Source organism: Accipiter gentilis, chromosome Z (genome assembly GCF_929443795.1).
Source record: "Accipiter gentilis chromosome Z, bAccGen1.1, whole genome shotgun sequence".
Classification (NCBI taxonomy): Eukaryota; Metazoa; Chordata; class Aves; order Accipitriformes; family Accipitridae; genus Astur; species Astur gentilis.
Window position 1 is genome coordinate 11,931,936 of NC_064919.1, and position 22,058 is coordinate 11,953,993.

The window sequence follows — 22,058 nt, forward strand, 5'->3', positions numbered from 1 at the left end:
GCCACAGGTATGCCTAGCCTCCAGCTGCATAAAAAGCTGTAGTGTAATAACTATCTCTGTCCACAGCGTTGCATCCCACCTCTAACGTAGAATGCTTGGCCCTTTAGAAGCAGGAGGTAGGAAAAGGGGCACCGTAGTTTTCTTTGTCTGTTTGGCAATTAACCATTCACTGGCTTTTTTTGTTGTAACATGCACTTCCTCTCTTGTTTTCATTCAAGCTTTGTGCACCATGGAAATTAATGTGGAGAAAGACAAACAGACAGGAGAGACCAAGATTGTCTCTGCTTCACCTATTGGCCCAGATGAGGCCCATCAAAGAGGATTCAAAGTCTATGATGATGGTACCAAGGTAGTCTATGAGGTTCACTCTGGTGGCACAGTGGTAGAAAATGGAGTACATAAATTAAGCTCAAAGGACGTAGATGAACTTATGCAAAAAGCTGGACAATCAAGTGTAAAAGGAGGGTATGAAACAATGACTGTGTCAGACAGAAATGCGGTAGCCGATGGAAACCTTAGCCATATGAAGGAGCAAATGCTCTTCAAGGAGGCAAAGCTGGAAATGGTACACAAACCCAGCAAAGGGCATGCTGTGAACCCTCAGCCCCAAGACAGACCCTGCAGTGGCAAAGCCGCAGAGGCCAGCACAGATCAGCCAGTGACAATGATATTTATGGGCTACCAGAACATCGATGACGAAGAGGAGACAAAGAAAGTGCTGGGCTATGACGAGACCATCAAGGCAGAGCTGGTCCTGATCGATGAAGATGACGAGAAGTCGTTGCGGGAGAAGACAGTGACGGACGTCTCCACCATGGACGGGAATGCTGCTGAGCTGGTCTCTGGCAGGCCACTGTCGGACACGACAGAGCCCTCCTCTCCCGAGGGGAAGGAAGAGAGCCTGCCCTTGGAAGCAGCCCCAGGTACACAAAAGAAAAAGCGCTGTCAATGCTGTATTGTCATGTGAACACCTCCTCCTTCCCTGCTCCAGGCAGCTCCTGCTCCATCACTTACCTAGACCTCACTGTACTTCTAACTGCAATACTGTGAACTGGAAGTGAGTGCCTCCATTGCCTTGCAGTTGGGTTGCTTTGCTTTCTAGTTCTTCAGGAAGAGGAACGCATGGTTATTTTCCCATCAGACGTACTATTTGGGGTTTGGGGAGGGGTTGGGGGATTTTTTTGCTTCTTTTTTTTGTTGTTGTTGGGGTTTTTTCTCCTTAATATTGCAGAGTGAGAGATAAATGGGAAATGGAACAAATGTTTTCATATTTATTTGATTTTTATATATATATTATATATATAATGAAAACACTTTTTACATTTTTCTTTGGATATCTGGCATGCTTGATCAGATTCCTAGGATTTGGTGGGATTCTGAGTTTCACAGCAGCCAGATATGAGAGCCTTAAAAAAATGTTGCTTCTTTTTTTTAAGAAAAATCACATTTAAACATTATTTTATAGATTCTATTTTTTATTTCTTGGGGGAAGGCTTAGATCATTTTACTGTTTTAATTTGCTAAAACTCAGACAAGTCTTTCCCAGAAAGTTTGCATAGTTCTGTTTTATAGTAACTTTCCAGTTTAGTTTGCCGTGTCAGAAAAACCCATCAGCCATTTCTGCTTATTGGTGATACCAAAAGTGGACCTTAATTATTCTTTCTAGAAAATGTATGAATGATGATTTTGCCTTATATAAATCTTCCAGATTACAGTATTGTATGTGTACTTCATCTCCCCAAATTACAGTTGAAATTAACTTGACGTGAAAAAGATGCAGCTGTCACACCAACTGAAATGGAGTCACTGATCTAATTACTTGCCTTTCAGTAACTCTGCCAATGTTTATACATGAAGTTTTCCTGCTGAACTCCAGTAGATGAGAGATACTGCTTTCTATTTCCTTAGAATATAAATGAACTTCTCTCACAGTCTGACCCTGTTCCCACTGGACCCAGTAACGAAAATCTCAGTGCTGGAAATGGGGGCAGGGCCAGAGTTTTATTTTGTAGTTCTTAGGGAAGTGTAATTTCTCATAGAGTGTACCTCCAGTGCACCTATGTAATGACAGGTGATAGGTCTGATCCTGCCCTGCTTACTAAAACTCCCGTGGAGGCCCACCAGAGTTTTGTTGGAGTAGCTGTTTCGGGAGAAGATCCTACAGCCAAAAGGCTAACATTTTCAAAAACTGCTGGTGGTTTTGGATGCTTCATTTTCTGGTGTGGGACACTTCAAAGAGGCCTGATTTCCAGTAAATTTTTCTACATCTCCCCTCTGAAAATCAGGCCTGTTAAAAACAACTCCAGGTGAAAATGTAAAAAGGCAAAGGCATCCAAAATCAGTACATGTTTCTTTGTTTCTTGGTCCTTTGATTCTTCTAACTACAATGAAAAAGTAACCAACTTTTTCATGGCAAGATATTATGAGCCTGATTCTTGTCTCACACCAGTTTTGCTTATGTGTAGCTTCACTCACTGTAGTGGAGTTATTCTGGATTTATAATTACATAAGTGAGATTAAAAATCAGGATTTACATTTTCTGACAGTGTTAAAAAGTACCGAAGATTATTTTGAAGTGTCTTTGAAACTATCAGACTTCAAAAATCAGTAACAGCAACTGAAAAACAACATCTAAAGTTAAAAAAAAAAAAAAAAAAAAAAAAGAAAGAAAACAACAAAAAGCCTCTTTTCAGTTTGAGGTGGTTCCAATGATATTTCTGTTCTTCTTGGATGGTGCTTTTACTGCATTAATTGTTAGTTCAGAACATCCGATTAAACAGAGTTCTTGCTCTGTACTCTTTTCTTTCTGTGCCGGTAAAGAAGACACTTGATCACGGTAGTGGTAATATGAGGCACACTGAAAACATACACAAAAAAACCATGCAAAAGGTAGTTCCTGCATTAGGTCACTCGGCCATCAGTATGGAGCTGATCAATGTAACTTCTCACCATTGCCCAGGTGACAGTCAGGAAAAAAAAAGCAAGCAGAGAGTAGGAAAAGCCACATCCATATTACACATGCAGAAATTTTGCTGGCCTCCATATCTGCTGCAGTGTCCAGATTTAATAGACTTCCGCATGCTCCCTCCATCTCCCCCAGGGGCTCTTGGATGGGAGAAGGACCAAATTCACCCACAGAAGCTCTGTACATCATCCCTTGACTCAGGCTTAGGTGGTTAAGTTTTATCGAAGAGGGGAACGGCCGCAGAGCCCCACATTGTGACAACAGGTCTGGTGGCTGTTTGTTGGTAATTAGCAACCTGTGTTTTGGGTTTTTTTGGTTGGGTTGTGTGGGTTTTTTTCTTTTTTTCCCAGACAACGCTAAGAATTTACAAATCTCAACATTTCTTAAAACAAGACCTTGAGTTTTCAGCCCTGGGGTGGCCTGGCGAGGCTGTCCTCAGGCACGTTTAGGACACCAAAGCACTGCAATGCAAAGGGTGAAGCCCTTTCTGTCTGGCCCCTACCCCATGAGTGCCACAGGAGGGGGGCATGCTTTGCAATAGTTGTCTCGCTCTGGGGCCTATTCACCTCACCAGGAACGCTCGAAAACAAATCTGCCAGCCACCTCCTCCTGGCCTGGCCGGTCATCTCATTGCTCACCACCCATCCCTCTCTGGGTGTGATGCCACCCTCATGGCCACCCTGGCTTCCCAGTGACTTTTCCCCCTGCCTCTCCTCTCCCTTATGGTCATTTTTCCTGAAGCTTTCTTCTTGGGAAATTTGGGGTGTCGTCTTTACCCTAACCCGCTCTGTCCATACATCTCGTCAGCCACGTGCTCCCTTGTCAGCTGACCTTCTGGTTCAGCACAGACTCAGCGTTTTGGGGATGACTCCCTCAGCAGCCAGCTTTGGGAGATGCTTGCTGAGGCTGAGACCAGAACGTGTCTGAGACCAGTGTACCGTCCAAGGCACAACGTGGCAGGGAGATGGTGGCATGCAAGAGTCCAGAAGTGGCCCTTTAGTGGTTAGAAGTAGAGCACAAGCCTTAAACCTTAAACCTGCCAAATACCTACTGCTCAGTACTTGTAGCTAACATTGAGTGCCTAGGAAGGCCAGTGTTTTTTATGTGTTCATATGAACTCCATGGTTAATGGGCCCCAACAGATCCAGAAAAGCTAAAGGTTTGTCTGCATAGGGTTTGACTTTACAAGTCAAAGGTAGTTCCACATCTGAGGTCAGGAAAAATGCAAGACGGGAGCAAATCAGTCTGAACTCAGAGGGCCTTAGTTATGTCGGCAGAAACACACTTACCCCAATCATAGTCCTCCACAAGGGCAGCAGCCGTGCCTGGACATCGGCTCGTCCCTTCTAGACGTTAGCTTTCAGCCAAGTTACAGGGAAATTCAGATGTGTTAGCCTATGCTGATGAATGTAAACCAGTATTCCAGGGCTGCTTTGGGCTTCGAAGGGGTCGGTTTTCCCCTCACCCTCAGATAGGAAGCTGCCTGTGGAAATTCATGCACAATCAGGCGTGAAGGAAGAGGTCTGCTCTATGGTCAAGCAGAGAGAGATTTTTGTAAGGATCATTATGGCAGGGGGTTTTTGTATTGTTTTAAGCAAACTCCCTGTCTGTTTAACTTACTCCACCACATGTACATTTTCAATTCCAGCATGAGGGGATACAAAAAAGTAGAGTCAGAAACTGGTTCAGTGATAGCATTTTGCCACAACAAACTGCTCGCCTTAACTTTTGTAAGAAAAACAGAAAAAAAAACCTCTTTTCAGTGTATCTTTTCCTAGACTGGGAAAAAGTAACCTATGAAACTTTTTTATATTTTGTATTTTCTAAGTTTCTATGAACCCACTTTCCATGTTGTCCCTCGTTTGCATTCAGGGACTGTTTCTTTGCAAACCACTGCATTTTACTTCCATTCTTTCTTTTTGTTTTAACAGAAGAAAAATACAAATCAAAAACCACAGCATTATGATTAGTGGCTAGGCAATCTCTTTCAATTACAAGAATATCAATACAGAAAGAAAAGAATTACAGGGTTGTTTTCTTTTTTTAATTTCCTGTGGCTGATGTACTGTATGGTATATGTTTACAGAACTCCTCTGGTCTGCCTTTGTGATGTTATCTAAATGAATGACAAAGTAGGTATGATGTGCCATTTGACAGTTTGCCTTAGCACTCTTGGGTTTCCTTCTCCTTTTTGTATCTTTCTTTTCCTTATTTTTTTCCAAAAAGTGCAGGCTGTATTCCAAAGCTGTATAAACACAACATTATCTTTCAATCCCCAGCAAGAGAAGTGTGCACAAGCCCTTCTCCATGAAGCGTACCTCTACCAGTGCAATAGAAGACCTCAGCCCTGCAAACAAAAATGCATACGCCTAATTCTGCTGTGTGTAGATCTATTTCAGTCAACAGGACTACTCACAGGGGGAATATGTGTACGTGTCTGCAAGATCAGGGCATGAACAATTAACACAGGGTGTAGTTTGGGTGTTATTTCTGTACCTGTACCGATTTTACGCACTGCTGAGTGTGCCCAGGGTGGTGTAATCCTAGAGGCTAACTCTGAGCATTGCTACTTCTGCTGAGAAAAACACAAAACAAAATGGTGCTTAGCATCTGGTCCAATTAGGTCCCGAGTCAGCATTGCTGCCATGGCAGTGGTATTCATGAGCAAATGTTAAGTGGGACTTCCCTGACAGCTTATATATTCATCCCCTGCTGTTCTACCTAAGTTCACTACTGATTAAAATTACAGAGATAAAACAAATTAATCGGAGCAGAAGGATAGCATACAGAGTTGCTAGAGAAATAAAAGGTGTTCTACCTTTTGATTTAGTCCAACATCCAAATGGCATACTTGGAAAGTAAGTGGGGATATAATAGAAAATGTAGTATTTTACATTTGTGTATTTTTTTAAGGAGTAAATATTTTTGTAATGAGATACAAACCCTAAATGGGGATTGAGTTTCTGAATATCATCTTTCCCATGACATTGAGCCTTTGAAATTTTTCATATGTTTATGACAATGCCCAGCTTCTTGGGATCTTTTGTAGACCTAACCACAATTTTCTCCAGGAAGCAGGATCACAACACTTTTTAAAGAGTAAAGTTAGAAGAGTAGAATCCAATATACCTGCTATGAACACAGCTAAATAAGTAAATTTATTCATAGAAAAAGGTGGACCTACGCTTTCTATAGCTAGACAAACTTTGTTATCTAGAAAGCCAACATGGTAGGCAATAGCTACCTACTTTCAGCAGAGAGGTATGGCTAAATAGGAGAACTATATGTTTTTTCACTTTGTCATACTTTATCCACATTAGATTTCAAAATGCAAGAGATGGTGCCACTGGAAAGAGTACAACAAAATTATTTAGACAAAGCAGAGGATTTTCCCACAGGCTGAGATGTGGCGTCTTTTATTTTTTCTAAACTCACTCAGTTTCAACCAGTTTTCTCTGTCTATTGGAAAGTCTAGGATTTGCTCAGATTATGTTTCATGAGCCTTCTGGGCAGCAAGAGTAAACTTCAGTTCTGAGCTTAATCAGAGGTCACAGGCTATGACAATATCCAACAAAAATGTGGACTGTAATTTTTGTATGTAAAAGAGTAACTTGTATAAAATGGTTGAATTTATTAAGTTTAGAATATAAATGGATTGTCATCTAGTCCAAAGAGAATATAAATCCAACTTGTAATATAAACTTATAATAATAACTTAGCTTGTAAATAGTGGCAAGGGCGCATGAAGTTCTTAAAAATGTCCCACTTGTATTTAAAATCAAAGCATTATAAAACCGAGCCTTTTTCCTCATGGGTTCAAAGAGTCTTGCAAAATCTATAGCTTTTTTTCCTGTAGTGGTTCCACTTAGGCTGTTCAGCGGATTAAGAATAGGCCACTTTTCTTAAGGGCAAACTTGTGAAGAATTCTGAGCCCCTTCCTCCAGTTTGCAAAAGCTTCCTTTATTTTGAGGGCTTTTGCTGTTATTGTATTGCAAAGCTTTCCTGCAATTGTTTCCCAAATTCTTCTCAAAGGAGGATTTAAGGGTTTGGTTTAAGAATTAATCTACTTTAGAAATTAAAAATAAACAAAAAACCTTAATTAATTTTTTAGAATTGGCTAAGTAAATCAAGTTCACCAGTTCGGATATATTTGTACATTTTTAACTTGCATGGGTATGTTAGTGATTCATACCTGAATTTAGACTTTGCATATCTATTCAGTAGGTCACTAAAACTTAAAGACTTGCCCATGAGCATAAAATTAAGCACCCAAGCAGCCCTTTTTAGTTTGATGGGATGACCCAGACAAGTGAAATTTAAGCACATGCACAAATGCTTCTAGGGTCTGTTCTTTAAACAATATGCTACAAGCGAGGCTTATGCTGCTTTAACTGTGTCTTCTCATTCCTTTAATTAGATAGAATTTTAAATTATATAGTGAAACTGGTGCACTTTTCTGCAGAGAGGGGTTTAGGGCATGGTCTCCTTGCTGACTGTGTTTGAAAGTAGACAAACACCCTCTGGGAACTCTAAAAACTCCCAGTGCCTGAAGAGGGTGGGGTTGAATTTCATACCTGCACACAAACACAATGTAAAAGAGGCAGTGTAAGTTTTTCTTCAAAATTTTTCCCTCTGCACACCTCTGCTCCAGTCTTTGCCTGTCCCCTGTCTCTGTACTTGCTCTCATTCTGGACACCATTGCTCAGCTGTTCCTTTCTTCCCCCTCTGACTGCTTCCCTTTTTCTGGTCTCCTATGAGCAAAGATAGAGGGAAGAAAAGAGAGACTGGAGTTAAAAATACTCATCTCAGGCCTGTTGGCATGAGTCCCAAGTAAAAAGAAATGACAGTATCCTGTCCTCAGTGTTTGGACATCTTCCTGCATTTTCCTAGATTCCTAGGGCAGATTTGATACTAGGGGAGCGCTCTCCCTATCTTCTCATCTGGCATCCCATGGGTTGCCCAAACAGTGCATCTTACTAAAATCTTACTGTTTAGGTAAATCTGCTGTCTCTCTTCCCATTCCTGTGGGAATGCACTAAGCCCCCTAAGCCCGTATGAGCTAGCTATGCCCAACTGCGTAAAATATCAGCATCCCAAAGCCACTTACAGAAGCAGAAGGCAAGCCACCCCCTAATTGTCAGGTTGCTATTGGCAGGGTAAAGGAGCCAGGAGAAAATGTGAACTTCCCCACAGACTGATCCAGCATGCAAAGGCATTATTAGTAAAACTAGCTGCCAAGAAGCTACTGGTATCTCTCCAAGATAATGTGCTGGTCAGAGAGAGGCAAACTCAAAAATAAAGATGGTTTTGTGCAACCGTATAAAGTCCCAACTGAATGTGGCGCTTAAGCTCCACTAATCTTAAGCACTTGCCTGAAGTGTAACACATAGTTAAGCACTGTGCTGGTTAGGGATAGCCTTGAGGGTATGTTAAGATTGGCCCTTATCTATGATTAAGGTGCTTTACTGACGATGTGCTCAAATTTTGTCCCTGTTATTTTGCAAGTACGGATGTAAGCACTGCTTAGGGGCAGATACAGGAGAGAAATCCATTTGAAAGCTTTTTGCTTTTCCAGTGGCCACTGAATCTGAGTGCAGCAAAGGTAGCCAAGCAAGAGCAGGTCAGGACAAAGGCAAAGAACACATATCTGAAGGTTTCCTGCCTCTCCTGACTATGTTCACTCCATAGATGAAGAATGATTCTTTATAGGGGTTCAAGAAAATGTTGTGTAAAATGCAGCTTTTATGGTGAATGTAGGTTGTGGTTGAGATTTCTTTTAAGCTTTAGTCTCCCACTTTCTTTGTGAGCTAATGTAAATAAAATCCCATTTTGCTGGGGAAAAACTGCTGTGCTAACACTGGATTAGAATTGCTGGGGATAGCTGCTGTACTTTGTAACCTGAAGTGTACTTTTTTGACTGTTATGTTTTTTTCTTCAGATTAAAAAAATGAGTACAAAAAAAAAAAAAAAATAAAAAACCAAGAACACTGCCAGCAACAGCCATGCTGTAACTGTGGCTTCTCTCTTTTTTTTTTCTCTGTACAGTATTACTAGTAAATAAATCTGCCTTTTCACTGCGCCTACTTCTGTGTCTTTTTACTGTGTTTCTCTCTAACTACCACTCTTCAAGATGTTCTGTGATCACAAGGATGTACCGCACTGGAGCTGGCTCTCTCACTAAAAGAATTAAAGCACTAACTCCACAGTTTTGGTTTGTTCCTTTTTTTTTTCCTCCACTGCTGTGCCCTGCTGCTCTGACTGTTATTTTTATTAGATGCTTCAGTACATGTTAACTCATCATACCTGTTACTGTCTCATTTCTCTTTTCCCTTTCCTTCTCATGTGATACTTTGCCAAGAACATTGTGGACCCTGTTGCTCTAGGATGACATGGCATCTTTTCATATTTGCAGAAGATAAAGGTTTGGCTTTCGTCAGCAAGGCAGTATGTCCTGGGTCAACTTATTTCCTAACCGAGGAAAGTATTCCATACAGCATAAATAATTCCCCAGAAAAAATCACTAAAGAATTTAAGGACTACCAAAATAAACAGTGTGCAGTTTTCTTCCAGGGCTTATCACAGACAGTGTCCTCTGTATTTCAGGACTGGAAGAAGCTTGCCATAGTCTGACTTGTAGGAAAAAAAAAAAGAAAAAACCCTCATGTAGTTTTTTCTCAAGATGTTCTATTTACCTGAGCTTAGAACCGTGATGGGATGGGTAATGTAGCCAGGCATCATAAGCCTCCTTCTCAGAAATTTAAAAATTCAGCTTGAACTCAGCCATTTAAGAAACTCACCACAAATTGCCCATTGCCACATAAGTACCCTCCCTCTGCTCCTTTCACACAGTAGCCATACAGATAAATGTATATGCACACACACATATGTATCTGAGCCTTTGCAATATAGTACTTTTTAGCATCACAGAAGGGAAAATGGCCATGTGCCCTGCTTTGCTGCTTTACAATTTAGTCCTGGAAGTTGTGCAGTAGGTGGGACTTCAAGTTGCGGGTTTTTTTCCTACTTGTGTTTGAGTGACAGAAAGTCAATTTTGTCTGTCCTAGAAGACATTGTGAATGACTGGAGAACTGGTATGTTTCTGTCACCAAAGGATTGGAATTGATTTAGCTGAGAGAAGTGATCATAACTATTCATATTTCTTTGGTTTTGCAAAGACCTTCCTAATTCAGTAGGTGTGTTAACATGGCAAAAGGAAGGATCATGACCCTGAGCTAGCAGAAGTTGCTTGTGTGAAAACCATGAAATGGCAAGGGCATTATCATATGCGACTAATTTATTGCTTGGACACTTGGACATGTCAGGTACATATTCCATTTGTTGGTGCATACCATGGCCTGTGAAATACTCTTATTTTGATTCCACCTCATTTAATTGTATAGCCATGAGAAGGTTTTCAGCTGAAAAATTCCTCCACTGCACAAAACTGAGTCATCCAAGAAAACATCAAAACCAAACTAGACAATTTTGATACTGCTGCTCTTACTACAGTTTCAGAAACAAAATATTTCTATGCATTTCTCCTCTTTATAGCTCTAGGAAAAAGGTGAAATTTTGATTTCTTTTTTTTTTTCTTTTTTCTTCCACCCTGATAGTATGTAGGAAGAAAGAAAATGCTTAGCACCTGGTGACATAGTGTGGCACTCTCCTGAAACTATTCTGGAGTGGTTCCCTGGAGCTCAATGACTTAGCAGAGTAAGGGCATATTCAGCATGTGAGAGGCCAGCCCTCACAGGTTTTTGGTCTTTTTTCTTTATTTTAGTAGTTCTGTGTCCTTCTCGTAACAGAAGGAAGGTAGGTCCTTACTCTGAAAGTTCAATGCTTGAGGTATTTCAGTAGTTTGTCAGGGGGTAGAAGTGGAATAGCTCATTTTCAGACAGGCCCTTACTTTTCCACAGGACCCTTGCAACCTGCCCTTGATCCCTCAAGACTCATACCAACTCAGCAACACTTCTTGCTTCACACTATGATATTTTTGAAGTTACAGGAAGAAACCTCTAAGGCTAATAACTAGGAATGAATAATAAAAAAGGGACAAGAAATTAACAACAATTTTTGCTGTCCCAAGACCTCCATCTGCTGCAAAATGTCTGTTCAGATGTCCATTGCACTGTGCATAGTCACATATGAATCCTCTATAATGGCTCATGGGGGAAACACAGGCTGGTCCCTGAAGGAGTTTACAAAACCACAGAATGTGGCACAGCTGCGCAAAACATCATCCACATTTACCTGTGATAGAAAAACTACCTGCTTCATTGTCACAAGTGTCTAGTTGACAGCGATCACCTTCTCAGATGAGACAAGGAAGGAGATACTTGCCTAGAAGTAGAGTTTGCTGTATCAGACTTGGAGGAGGGAACTTCCTAGCATATAACCCAAAAAAGAATAGAGGGAATAATCAGCTGGCAGAGAGAGAGATTGTGTCACTCCAAATCAAGGGTAGGGAGGAGTTGTGTTGCTGCATAGACACTGGCCTGCAAACCTAGGTACTCAGTTGCCTCAGAAAGAAGGGAATTGGCTTCTGTCTTTCATACACAGCAGTTCCTCCCCGTGTAATTAAGCAAGCCGTCTGGACTCACTGAGCACTAATAAAGATTCTGGTCCAGGTCCTGGGAAACATCATTTCCAATTGCTGCTGATCTGCACAGTTCAGCATGACCTCACAAAAACTCCCTCATCTCCAGATCTACAAAGGTATGTGGAGACATTATCCCCATGGTTTAGATGGGAAATGTAGGTACCTAAATACCTCTGTTGGTCCAAGGTTTTTTATATGTTTTACATCATCTGTAGTTTAGGATAATTAGCACTAGCCTGCCTCATGAGGCTGTGATGATGCAGCTTTTAGTGTCTGTCACAAGACTGTGAGAATGTGGGGCATACTCTGGGTACACAACATTGCAAAATGTCTTCTCCACTGTTACAGGTTTTGGAGAGGTTCTGCTTGCAATGGCACTGCCAAACCAGAAACAATACACTATATTGCAATCAAAACTGGCCATTCACAGCAGTCAGGCATTTGCTGGGAATGATTGGTTTGCCATAATTTAGGAAAAAAGGATGTAGCAGTAGCACGTTGCGTTGCTTGTAGGTGAGAGTACAAAGGGAGAAGAACAGGTGGAGGGGAAAAAGGAAACAAATGCAAAAAATGGGTCACTCTCTCAGACATGACAAGTCAGTTCAGCTTCCTTTTTGAGTATTTCCATAGCATGCAATGCATCACTGGCTACAGATTCCCTCCGGCTATAGATGAGTTTGCTCCAGCACTGGGAGCAATATGGTAGCTTTCGGGGGCAGGAGGGAGTTGATTAAGCTAATTACCCTGCTGAGAAAGAAGCTATCTATTCACTTGAGCATAACCTCATGCTAAAATGACTGTACCGCTCTTTAGCTAGTATGGTTACCTCTAGACAGCATTGCATTGTGGTTTGTAGGCATCCTATGGCTTAAAAGGAAGGATACTGTTTAGTACCAGCAGAAGGTCTTGATCATTATATTTCACTGGAGTGTGGTACATATATCTTACAATTTAAAGCAAATGACATTACTTAACTGTGACAATTTTTTAAACAAATTGTTGTGCTGCTCAGGTTTTGTTACATGGTAAGATGTTTCTTCTTAACATGCTGCACTAAGTTATAGAAGCATCTATATCGCTGGAGAAATAGGGGTTCGTAGACCCTGGGGGGTCTATGGTGGGGAGACAGAATAAATGCTTCCTTCTGCTGAGCAGCTTATGTAATTTTATATTGTTAGATATGGTTAACTTACCAGGGAGATGGGGTAAAGTGATGAAGTTGTTGAATACCATGTGAAGTTGCACATTGAGGACAGGGCTGACATCTGTAAATTCTCCACTGCTGCTGTTGCAGTCTGGACTTTTTGTTACTGAAGCTGGAGGTTGTCAGGGGGTTAGTAAATTGGGAGAGTTAACTAAGACAGATAGTTTCTACTTACACCAGCCTGGGAAGAAAATAGCCCTTAACTTAACATGAGAAGTCATTCCCATTTTTTGCTGCTACAACTTGTGCTGCAAATCCAGTGCTATTTGGGGTCCTTTTTGAATCTCCAGCTCGTGGAGTCAAACAATTTGGGGAGAGTCTTTACTATCACTTAAAAGAGACAAGAAAAGAAACTGGGCTTCCTGGCTGAGCATAAAATCCAGAAAATACTTGGCTCTAGCTGCATCTACAAACCCTGCAGAACTGTGATGCTCTGGGTCTCCTTTTCTGTGGTATTTAAGAGACTACAGACACTATTCTTAAGCACTGTTGAATACAATGAGGAAATTATATTAAGACATATGGTGAAGCTACTGAAAGATCACACACTTTATTTTCTTCAGATATTTTATATGTCAGGATTCAGAATTCACAGAGCTGGAAAAACTGTGATTACTTTACTGATTTATCTTCACAATATGCCAAATATTTGCCAAATATAAACCAAGCCAGAACCAACCATGGAGGCTGTAGCCTGCCTATCTCCATTTTCTCTGCTCATTACAGCTCCTACAGAAGAAACATCAGGGCTGAAAGCTGTAGACAATGTTCAGAGTATTTAAAAGCTGTAATTGAAAGTGGAGATAAAAGGAAAGCAACTCTTTTCTCTCATCCAGCATCAAGAAGGGTCCTCCTCTAATCCATAGACTAAAAGGGATTAAATCCAGTCTGATGTCAAAGGACAATTTTCACAGCTTAATAGCTGCCCATACTGCAAGCAGGGCCATGAAGCCTCTTAGAAAAACATCCACATTTGCTTTCAGAACCAGGACCTTACCCCCCGAGCTAGCCAGGTGAACTCAGAGTGCCTGTGTGGGAAGTCAGTCAGGGCAGATATTTGCCACAAAGCACTAGAAATAAAGAAAAGTATTGAAATTATTTTGAAAAACTATCTCTGATGCAATAATATTTTTTAAAGATAGGTCCCTGAGTGTCAGATTGCAGTAAATAACCAGTCCCAGAAAGAGAAAATCAGAGGGAGGAGCACAGGCTCTGATGCAGATACCAAAGAAAGCACACCCACCTTAGTCTGAAAAAGTGCACTACCTGTCACTGGCAGCACTGGAGAAGCAATTGGTTTGTCTTTTATAAGGAAAATAAGTGGCACACAAGCAAGATTTTCTCTTCAGAAAGGGCTCTGCTGTGGCCAGAACTTCAAATAGCAAATCTGCTTACAGCAGCAAGAGCCAAACGGGGGTCAAGGTTCCAGTTAAGCAGCCTGGAGTACCTGTCGTGTACCGATATTACCCACTATAAAAGCACTTGAGTGCCCAGTTTGGCCAGAAGATTTTATAGAAAAGCTAATAATTTTTTTCAATACTAAGCAGTTAGGTTAGTGAATTATGGTGACACAGGTAGCTGAAAGCCATATTGTTCAACTCGGTGAGAAAAAAAATGTCCAGTGAAAAACAAAGGATACCTCCAGAGAACAGACCTATAAAAGAGAAGTTGGAGAAAAATGTAACCCTTCTACTAGTCTTTGAACCGGCAGGAGTGCCATTTGCCCTAATAGAAAAGAACTAGCCATGTACTTGAATTTAATAACATGGGTAGCCAAATTTACTTCCATGGATCTGCTTGTATGATCCCATTTCATTAAACAATTCTTCACAAAGCCCCAGATAACTGGACACAGCACAAGAGTCCCCCAGATGAGCCATCCTATAAAGCAAACACCATTTTTGGAGAACAGTAGAACAGCATTATTAAACAGTATCAGGCAGAGAGAAGGTAACAATGAAATGCAGTTAAGTGCTTCAAATGAACTGGTTCAGCTTGACCTGAAGTGGAGAAGGTCTTGCTTTCTACATGACTAACAGCTTTTCTTCCAAGACCTCTATTTTGCAGACATACCTTCCTTGGCCCTCCACTGCTAGTGGGATTGGAAGTCAACCACATATGGTCCCTACAGAGCATGGGCAGCCAGGATGGTGCTGAGCAGGGAAGGGAAGGAGGCAAAAATTATTGCTGCATGCTTTTCCATCTGAAGGAAGTTGAGAACACTCTCAGCATCAGAGCAGAGTAAATAATATTGTTTCAATTCACTGGTGAAAATGAACAATCAAAAGCAGAGCAGGGGATTCTACCATACTGAACCCAAATTGGAACTTTCTGAATTGACCAGTTGTTTAAAAACAAACCTGTTTTTTTCAAAACTGGGAGTTTCACTGCCAACTGGAGGCATTTCCAAAAAAAACACCCAACCAAAAAATCCACACCAAAAAAACCCCCACCAATAAATCATGTGGAATATATTAAAAACATTGCTTTGACATTACCAGCACATTCCCTTCCACTTTTTTTATCCAAAATTATTATTAGTGGAATTCAATGTGATTTCATTCTCTCGGAGCTCATTTTTTTCCCAGAAACTTCACTGTTCAGATTCTAGGGGAAAATTCACTTGGCTCCAGCACAGCACTCCTAGCTGAAGCCTGGAGAGCTGACACTAAGATCTCAAGTCAAGTGTGTGTGCTAATGAAGAGCTAGCCATGGGCAACAGACCCACAGCTGTATATTGTCAGTACTAGACGATGCTCCTTTATCTGCTGACTGTGGCCAGCTCTCTGATTTTCCCTTCCCTCTTGCCTTCTGCCTCTTTCCCTTCAGCCACACACATATTTGCACAGCAGTCCTTTAAATACTGTTGCACTGCATGTGTGTCACTGAAGTGGACAGTACTCTGATTCAGCTTGATGCTACCACCAGAAGGGAAGACTCTGGTCTAACATCCATTTCCATGCATATGAAGACTAGCATGCTCTTTAACAGATGCTAAAGCTTCTCAGGAACAAACAACTGATGGGGAGTGACTGCTATTACTGGACTGATCCTCCCCTGGACACAAATCACTCTTCCAGTGCCATGTGTGCATTATGAAAAAACTTAGGCAACACTGATGTCTGTGGGAAAAAGGTTTTCAAGCCAGATGTAATGTCTGATCCCCAAACAAACACTCCTGTTATCACCTCTGTTGCATAAAGTAAGGAAAACTCAAATCTGGTAGTAGAGATTGAGGCAAGAATATAAGATGTTTATGCCAAAAAGATCTTAATGAAAAAATGTCTTGCAGATCCCCTAGCCCTCCAGAGAGGTCCCAGACGTGAGAAGCAGTCAGAGAGGTATTCTCCAGAGAGAAGAACACAGCCTTAAAGCCAGAAACTCTTTGGATCTGGTCACAGCTCAGAGACACTGGTCTCTGCACCCCTTACCCAAGTCACCTGAGCTCTCTCCCTCAACATATCTGCTGTCTATTTTTTCAGGTGGAGACACTGTGCATCTTATCATAGCAATGTGATCATTAATTAGTGTTTACAGGGACTACATCCAGTAGGTTGTAAAGCAGTTCTGATGGCTTCTCCCTGTTTCAATATGAATAACTGACACTGAATATAATAGAGTTATCAAGACAGAGTTGCTAGTTCTATTCAATTAATTTTGTCCTCAAGGAGAAATCCTCTCTTGAATAAAATCTATGTGTTTTTGTAGAGGTAAGCTAGCACTCTCTGTCCACATAAACACATGGTGCTGTGTAAGGGTTGACACTGCTGCAAGATAATTCAAGGCCTATGTGTTAGTCATGTGAAGAGGATAGATAAGAAAATTGCCGTTGGCACTGGCAGGGAACAAGTTTCCCTCTCTATTGAGGCAAAGTGGCATCAGTACTCCCCAGCAGGCTGTAAGATGGATGGGTTTTTTTGTAGTTCAACACACTTACATTCGCTCTCTGGCTCTTGCAGTGGGGGTCAGCAAAGACAGAAAAGTGCCTACTTGGACAAGGCATGCCTGACATCCCCACCTCATCTGAGTTGAAGGCAAGTCAGTCAAGGAGAAACTGGACCTACTGGTAAAAGGGAGTCCTGTGAGAGGAGAAAAGGGGCAATATTTGTAGCTTTTCTCAGGCCTGAGGAGATAGGGAAGCATCAGGCAGCACAGTAAATTGCAGGTGGACAAAAAGCCAATTCTTCACAGCACTAATGCTGAACATGGGGTCTGGGCTCCAGCCTGCTTGGCAGGTCCATCAGGGATATCTCAAGACACTTACAAATCAGGGTCTTTCTTTTCTGGGAGCAACCAACACGTTATCTAGTCTGCAATAAATGAAAAGTCAACAGGCAAAAGTAAACTTGGGAAACACATTGGAAAGCTTGGTTTTGATCATTTTTTGTTTTGTACCACAGCCTATTGCAAGCCTTCCTTAGGTCAGAACTACCACAGACCAAATATGGGTCTGCTGTCCCTGTAATTCAGACCTGAGAGGCTGCAAAGATCAGGAGCCAAGCCAACCCCAAACTTCAGGGCTAGGCAAAGCATGGGGTTTGTACAAGGGTGAGAGACAGCTGTATGATTTAGAGCTGGACCTTGGTCCAGGCTTCCCCAGAAAATGGGTGAGCCAGCACATGTGGTTTGGTATGGATCCATCAGTGTTGTTTGGGCAGGGCCATGCTGTACAGAGCATTATGTCCACATCATACCCACTATTAACTAGACCTGTAGACAAAGATGAAGTGCCTCCATGCCATTGACTTCAAACACAAAACATCCAAACCTCATCTAGACAAATTCTCAGACCTAAAGATAAAAGGTCAGCTTCAGCCAGAATAAAATGATAGCATTCAGGTCTCCAGATGTGAACTTCCCTCCCACTTGCTGTTTAGGTTTAAAAATAATCTCTCTGTGGAAAATCATTGTTGTGGCAGGATCAGCTTTTGTCAGTTTTGTCTTGAAGGCTTCAATAAATCTCAAAGATTGCATTGGCTTTATGCTGGAATCAACTGGGCTGAGCTTGACCAGAGACCTCATAGTCATGAATAGTTTTGCAGAAACTCTGACTTGTGTGTAAGTGTGTGTGTGCTCATGTATGTGCAAACAACTTCTTCCTCTCCTGACACAACAAATATAGACTAGTTTATGAAAAAATATTCAGAACAGTATATCCTTTCCTCAATATTTGCCTTTGGGTTTTTCAAATTTGTCAAATCTCAAGCTCACTGAGACAGGAGTCACTTTTTTTTTGTTGGCAATATATCACAAGTATCATAGAATGTGGCAAGACTAGGGCAAAGATGGGAAAGTTCTGATGCCTCTTGTCAAAAAGCTTGCCTCAGAACCTACATCTTACAAAATCTTGTAAACTTTCAGCTGTGCAGTACTACCTGTCATGTTCCAAAGTTGGAGTGACTCAGGTTCACGGATTTCCTTTGTCAGAATTAAGGTGAAACAACACCAGGGGAGTTCAAACAACAAACATTTATTCAACCTAGCTAACGTTGCCCAAGTACAAGTGAACTTATCAATATGAACCTTGCTACATGTTGTTAAACCGCTGTTTGAGAAGAGAAGGGAGGTGTAGAAAAAGAAATGGAAAAAGGAACATGAAATGTGTCAGAAGGAGAGCTCTCCCGTTGAGTCATGAGGTTCAGAGCAGATGCCCTTGCTTTCTGGACTCCTTCTCAAAGAGGAGCCCAGGTGTGGCTAGATCCACTCCTAGTCTCAGACTTCGTCAATAGTTTATGTTTAAAAGGATGACGGGTAGGGACTGTGGAAAAGGGAGAAGTAAAGGGGGGGGGGGATAGAAAAGGGGAGAAAGAGAGAAGGAAAGAAAGAAAGAGAGAGAGAGAGAGAAAGGAAAGAGAGAAAGAGAGAAAGAAAGAAAGAAAGAAAGAGAAAAAAAGGGTTTCACCAGTCCTGGGTCCAGCGTTGGTCCAGCCAGCATAGAGATCCAGTTCCAGAGAGCGCGCACTGAGAACTCGTTCTCCCTTCTTTTATAGTGTGTTAGTCAGTGGTCTCGACATGCGCAGTTCCCGTTCCCGGGATTCTCTGGAATCGATTGGTGAGGTGTGTGTGTGGGGGGGGTGGTTCATGGCGGAGTTGCCTCTCTTTTCCTGCTGGCATGATCACTTAAGATAGAAGCACAGTCCCATCCTCCATGGGGCCTCCTCTTCCAGGCGCATACGCTGTGCTCCTTCTCCTGGTCACTTAAGATAAGGAATTGCGGTTTTGGAGAAGTGCGGTCCCACCCTCCGTGGGGCCCTCTCCTCCAGCCACATTGTCCTGTTCACAAAACTCCAGCATTTTTACAGAGGCCATTTTCTCCGCCAAAGTTCTTTAACGAATGTTTGAGATATTGACTATAATTTGTCAGACTGTCACACTACCCTCTCTGGAAGCAGCAGCTCAAGTCCTGGCTCCACCACAATCAATAGGAGTCTTGTTTCTGATTTCTTGGGACCGGGATACACAATGAATCTGTGTGTGTAAACCTCTGCAGGCCTGGATCCTAAAAAATTTACATGGAAGGGTGGACTACTTTACATATACTATAAATTTAAATCAATATACTAGTATTACAAATACCTGCTTTCCGTGGAGGAAAGTTAAGTGTAAAAGCAAAGTCTATTCTGCTGCCATAAAGTCCTGAATAACCTGTAAAGCTTTCCAATGTAAAAAAAAAATTTATAATTCTGTGAATACAGTCAGTGTAGTGTATCCCTTTCCCTTAGTAAAGAGAGATGAGAGTTCAGTCTGGACATCAAATATTTATGAAATATATATTAAAAAAAGGACTTCCAGTACAGCCATGAGGGATAGCCTACTGAAGGTATGCAGAAAACTTTACTTGGCCTTTGTTTAGTTCTTAAAATTCTGCCTATGTAGACTTTAGCCTACATGACTCGTTGACCCACCTTCCAGATTTTGCAGTGACATCTGTCGATGCCCAGCTTCAAGATGAGCAAGCTCAAATTCCACAGCTTCTGAAAATACAAATCATCCAAAGAAAAGTTAGGATGACATTTGGATTAGTTCTTATTACCAGCAAAACTGTGTGGTTTAGTACAAATTCTTCTTTTAGAGTTCCTCTTTTTCATTTCTATTTGAATCAAAACTGTCATTTGTACAGTACTGTGAATTAATGTATTAGTAAGATAGAGGGCAACATAGTCTGGGCTGCAATGTATATAGATCTTAAGTTAAACAAGATTAACATCTAGCAAAATGAATGGGGAATGAGGGGGTGATGTATTAGACATAGTAGGGCTGCTGGTAGAAGTGAACTCAAGGGGTTATAGGGTAATTAAGAAAATCAGAACTGTTCACAGAAAGTGTTTAATCAAAACCCATTAGTATCATGAAACTGACCACATTTTAGAAACAGTATGTGGTTCCAGGAGACTATAATTCTTGTTTTCAGATAAAGTAATAAACCTAAGGTGGTTACATATATGGCTTGGCAGCTGACACAGTGTAAAGTTAGACCTCCCTCAAGAATCATAACTAGTTTAATGACAACTTACTTAAGACAGCTAATAGCCAAGTGATAGTATCTTGCATTATAGCATGTGTGTCTTGTGCAACTGCCTTGGTACACTTGATTTTGTAAAGTACCAAACAACCTAAGTATTTGCAGAATACCCCTCATTTTTTCCAGGCAGTAAGTGAAGAATTGAAATGGTCTTTAACAATTAAAGTACAAAAGATGCTGTAAGCTATATTTTAATATTTAATGTGTATTTTAAGACAAGGCAAAGTTATTATTTAAGTATAAGGTAGATGGCTTCTCACCATAAGAGTTAGTGCCTTATGGCCATTCTGCAGAATAGGATTCAGGGTACTTTAAAATACACTTCAAATCATTCCTGAATATTTGCACTAAAATAATTCATCATAAGGAAGATGAACTGGATTAAATTCCTGTGGCCCTACAATATAGTTTGCTGGTAAAAAACTCCTAAGAAAGCAATAAAATAGTTCAATTTCTTCTCCCTGAAAGACCCAAAGAATGGCAGCACAGTGTATAAAGATAGCAGATACCTGTTTCCAGAGATAAGCATTCTAGGACATCCTGTCTGGGTCCTGCTGGAATTAGCACTTGAAATTCTGCTGTCTCTGACTGAGGCTGGTTTTGGTGTTTTTCTGACAAAATCTAACTGCTACACCACATAAAAGCCACCCTTGTGATGTTGCCAGTTTTAAGTTCCTCGATCCAGTGCATGGATATAGCATGGCTAATAACATTTTGACCCAGGCCCAGAAACTGCTCTATCTGAGCACTTCACATTCTTCAATGTAGTGAAATTCCACAGCATCCCATTAAGGCAGAGAAGTGCTATCATTGTTATATGAAAAATGAGGAACTGAGGCAGAAGGAAATGAAGTGGCTGTCTACAAAGTCAGATCTCAACCAGTTTCTCAGAAATATTTTCTGATGCTGATGTGGCTTTTCACTGTTACTATGCATGTACGTTTCACCTGCACAGAGGACAAGTCATGAACAGAAAAGGTACCAGGTGGGTAACTCTGCTTCTCAGCTGCAGGGAGCCCTGTTAAAAACCCATACATCCATAGGATGCTTCTGTGCCCAGGGTGGGAACAATTATGGACCCAAAACCTCCTGTATGTACAATTACAACCCATCAGCTAACACTGCCTAGCAATGACCTAGCAACAGTCATGAGGAAATCATCTGCTGCTCCATAAGTGTGCTACATTGGCATTGGGAGCTGTTAGGTATGGAGGCAAGTTCTTTTTATTTTATAGACCAGGCTGTTTTGGAGAGTGTGCTTACACAGAGCCAAAGAAATATTACCCACCCACCATTGCTTTATGGCTGTCTTTGCGCTGGTGCAATGATACAAAATGAGAGGGAAATGCCATGGCATTACATAGTAGAAGCATGACTGTTCCCATTAGGCATCTTTTCCTGCTTGCTTGTACATGCAGCATTCTGACAACGTTTTTGGAGGGCACAAAAACCACAAGAACACAAATGCTATGTCTTCCTTTTTCTTTTGTTTTTCAATTTTCTGCAACATTCTGGTAACTCAGTCTCAACTAATGCAGTTTTCTGGTGAGGATTACCTGAGTTACTGATTTTCAGCAGGAGCACCCTCACAGAGGCAGGCAGGGTAATCAATATGCCTTAAACCACCGTAGCCAGAGATGTCATTACACAAGAGCAAATGCAAAGTAATATGTTTTTACCAGGATAAGACCTACCTTTTCATTTTATAGCCAAAATAAAATAACTAATTACAAACCAGGAGCCACTTGGCAAAAGCAAAAGGTGAGCA

At 41.3% G+C, this 22,058-nt stretch overlaps 1 protein-coding gene across 9 annotated transcripts in view; it reads left to right on the forward strand.

Moving 5' to 3' along the window:
* PALM2AKAP2 (PALM2 and AKAP2 fusion) overlaps window positions 1-22,058 on the forward strand; it is a 271,043-nt gene that overhangs the window by 125,227 nt on the left and 123,758 nt on the right. For 4 of the 9 annotated variants that reach the window (XM_049796111.1, XM_049796113.1, XM_049796114.1 and 1 more), the window contains one exon: window positions 219-923. The exons of 4 other annotated variants lie outside the window; for them this stretch is intronic. In XM_049796111.1, the coding sequence (XP_049652068.1) occupies window positions 219-923 (705 nt within the window). Of the gene's footprint in view, window positions 1-218; window positions 1,135-22,058 lie in introns of those variants that run through there. One more of the 9 variants, XM_049796123.1, reaches the window with a different exon arrangement.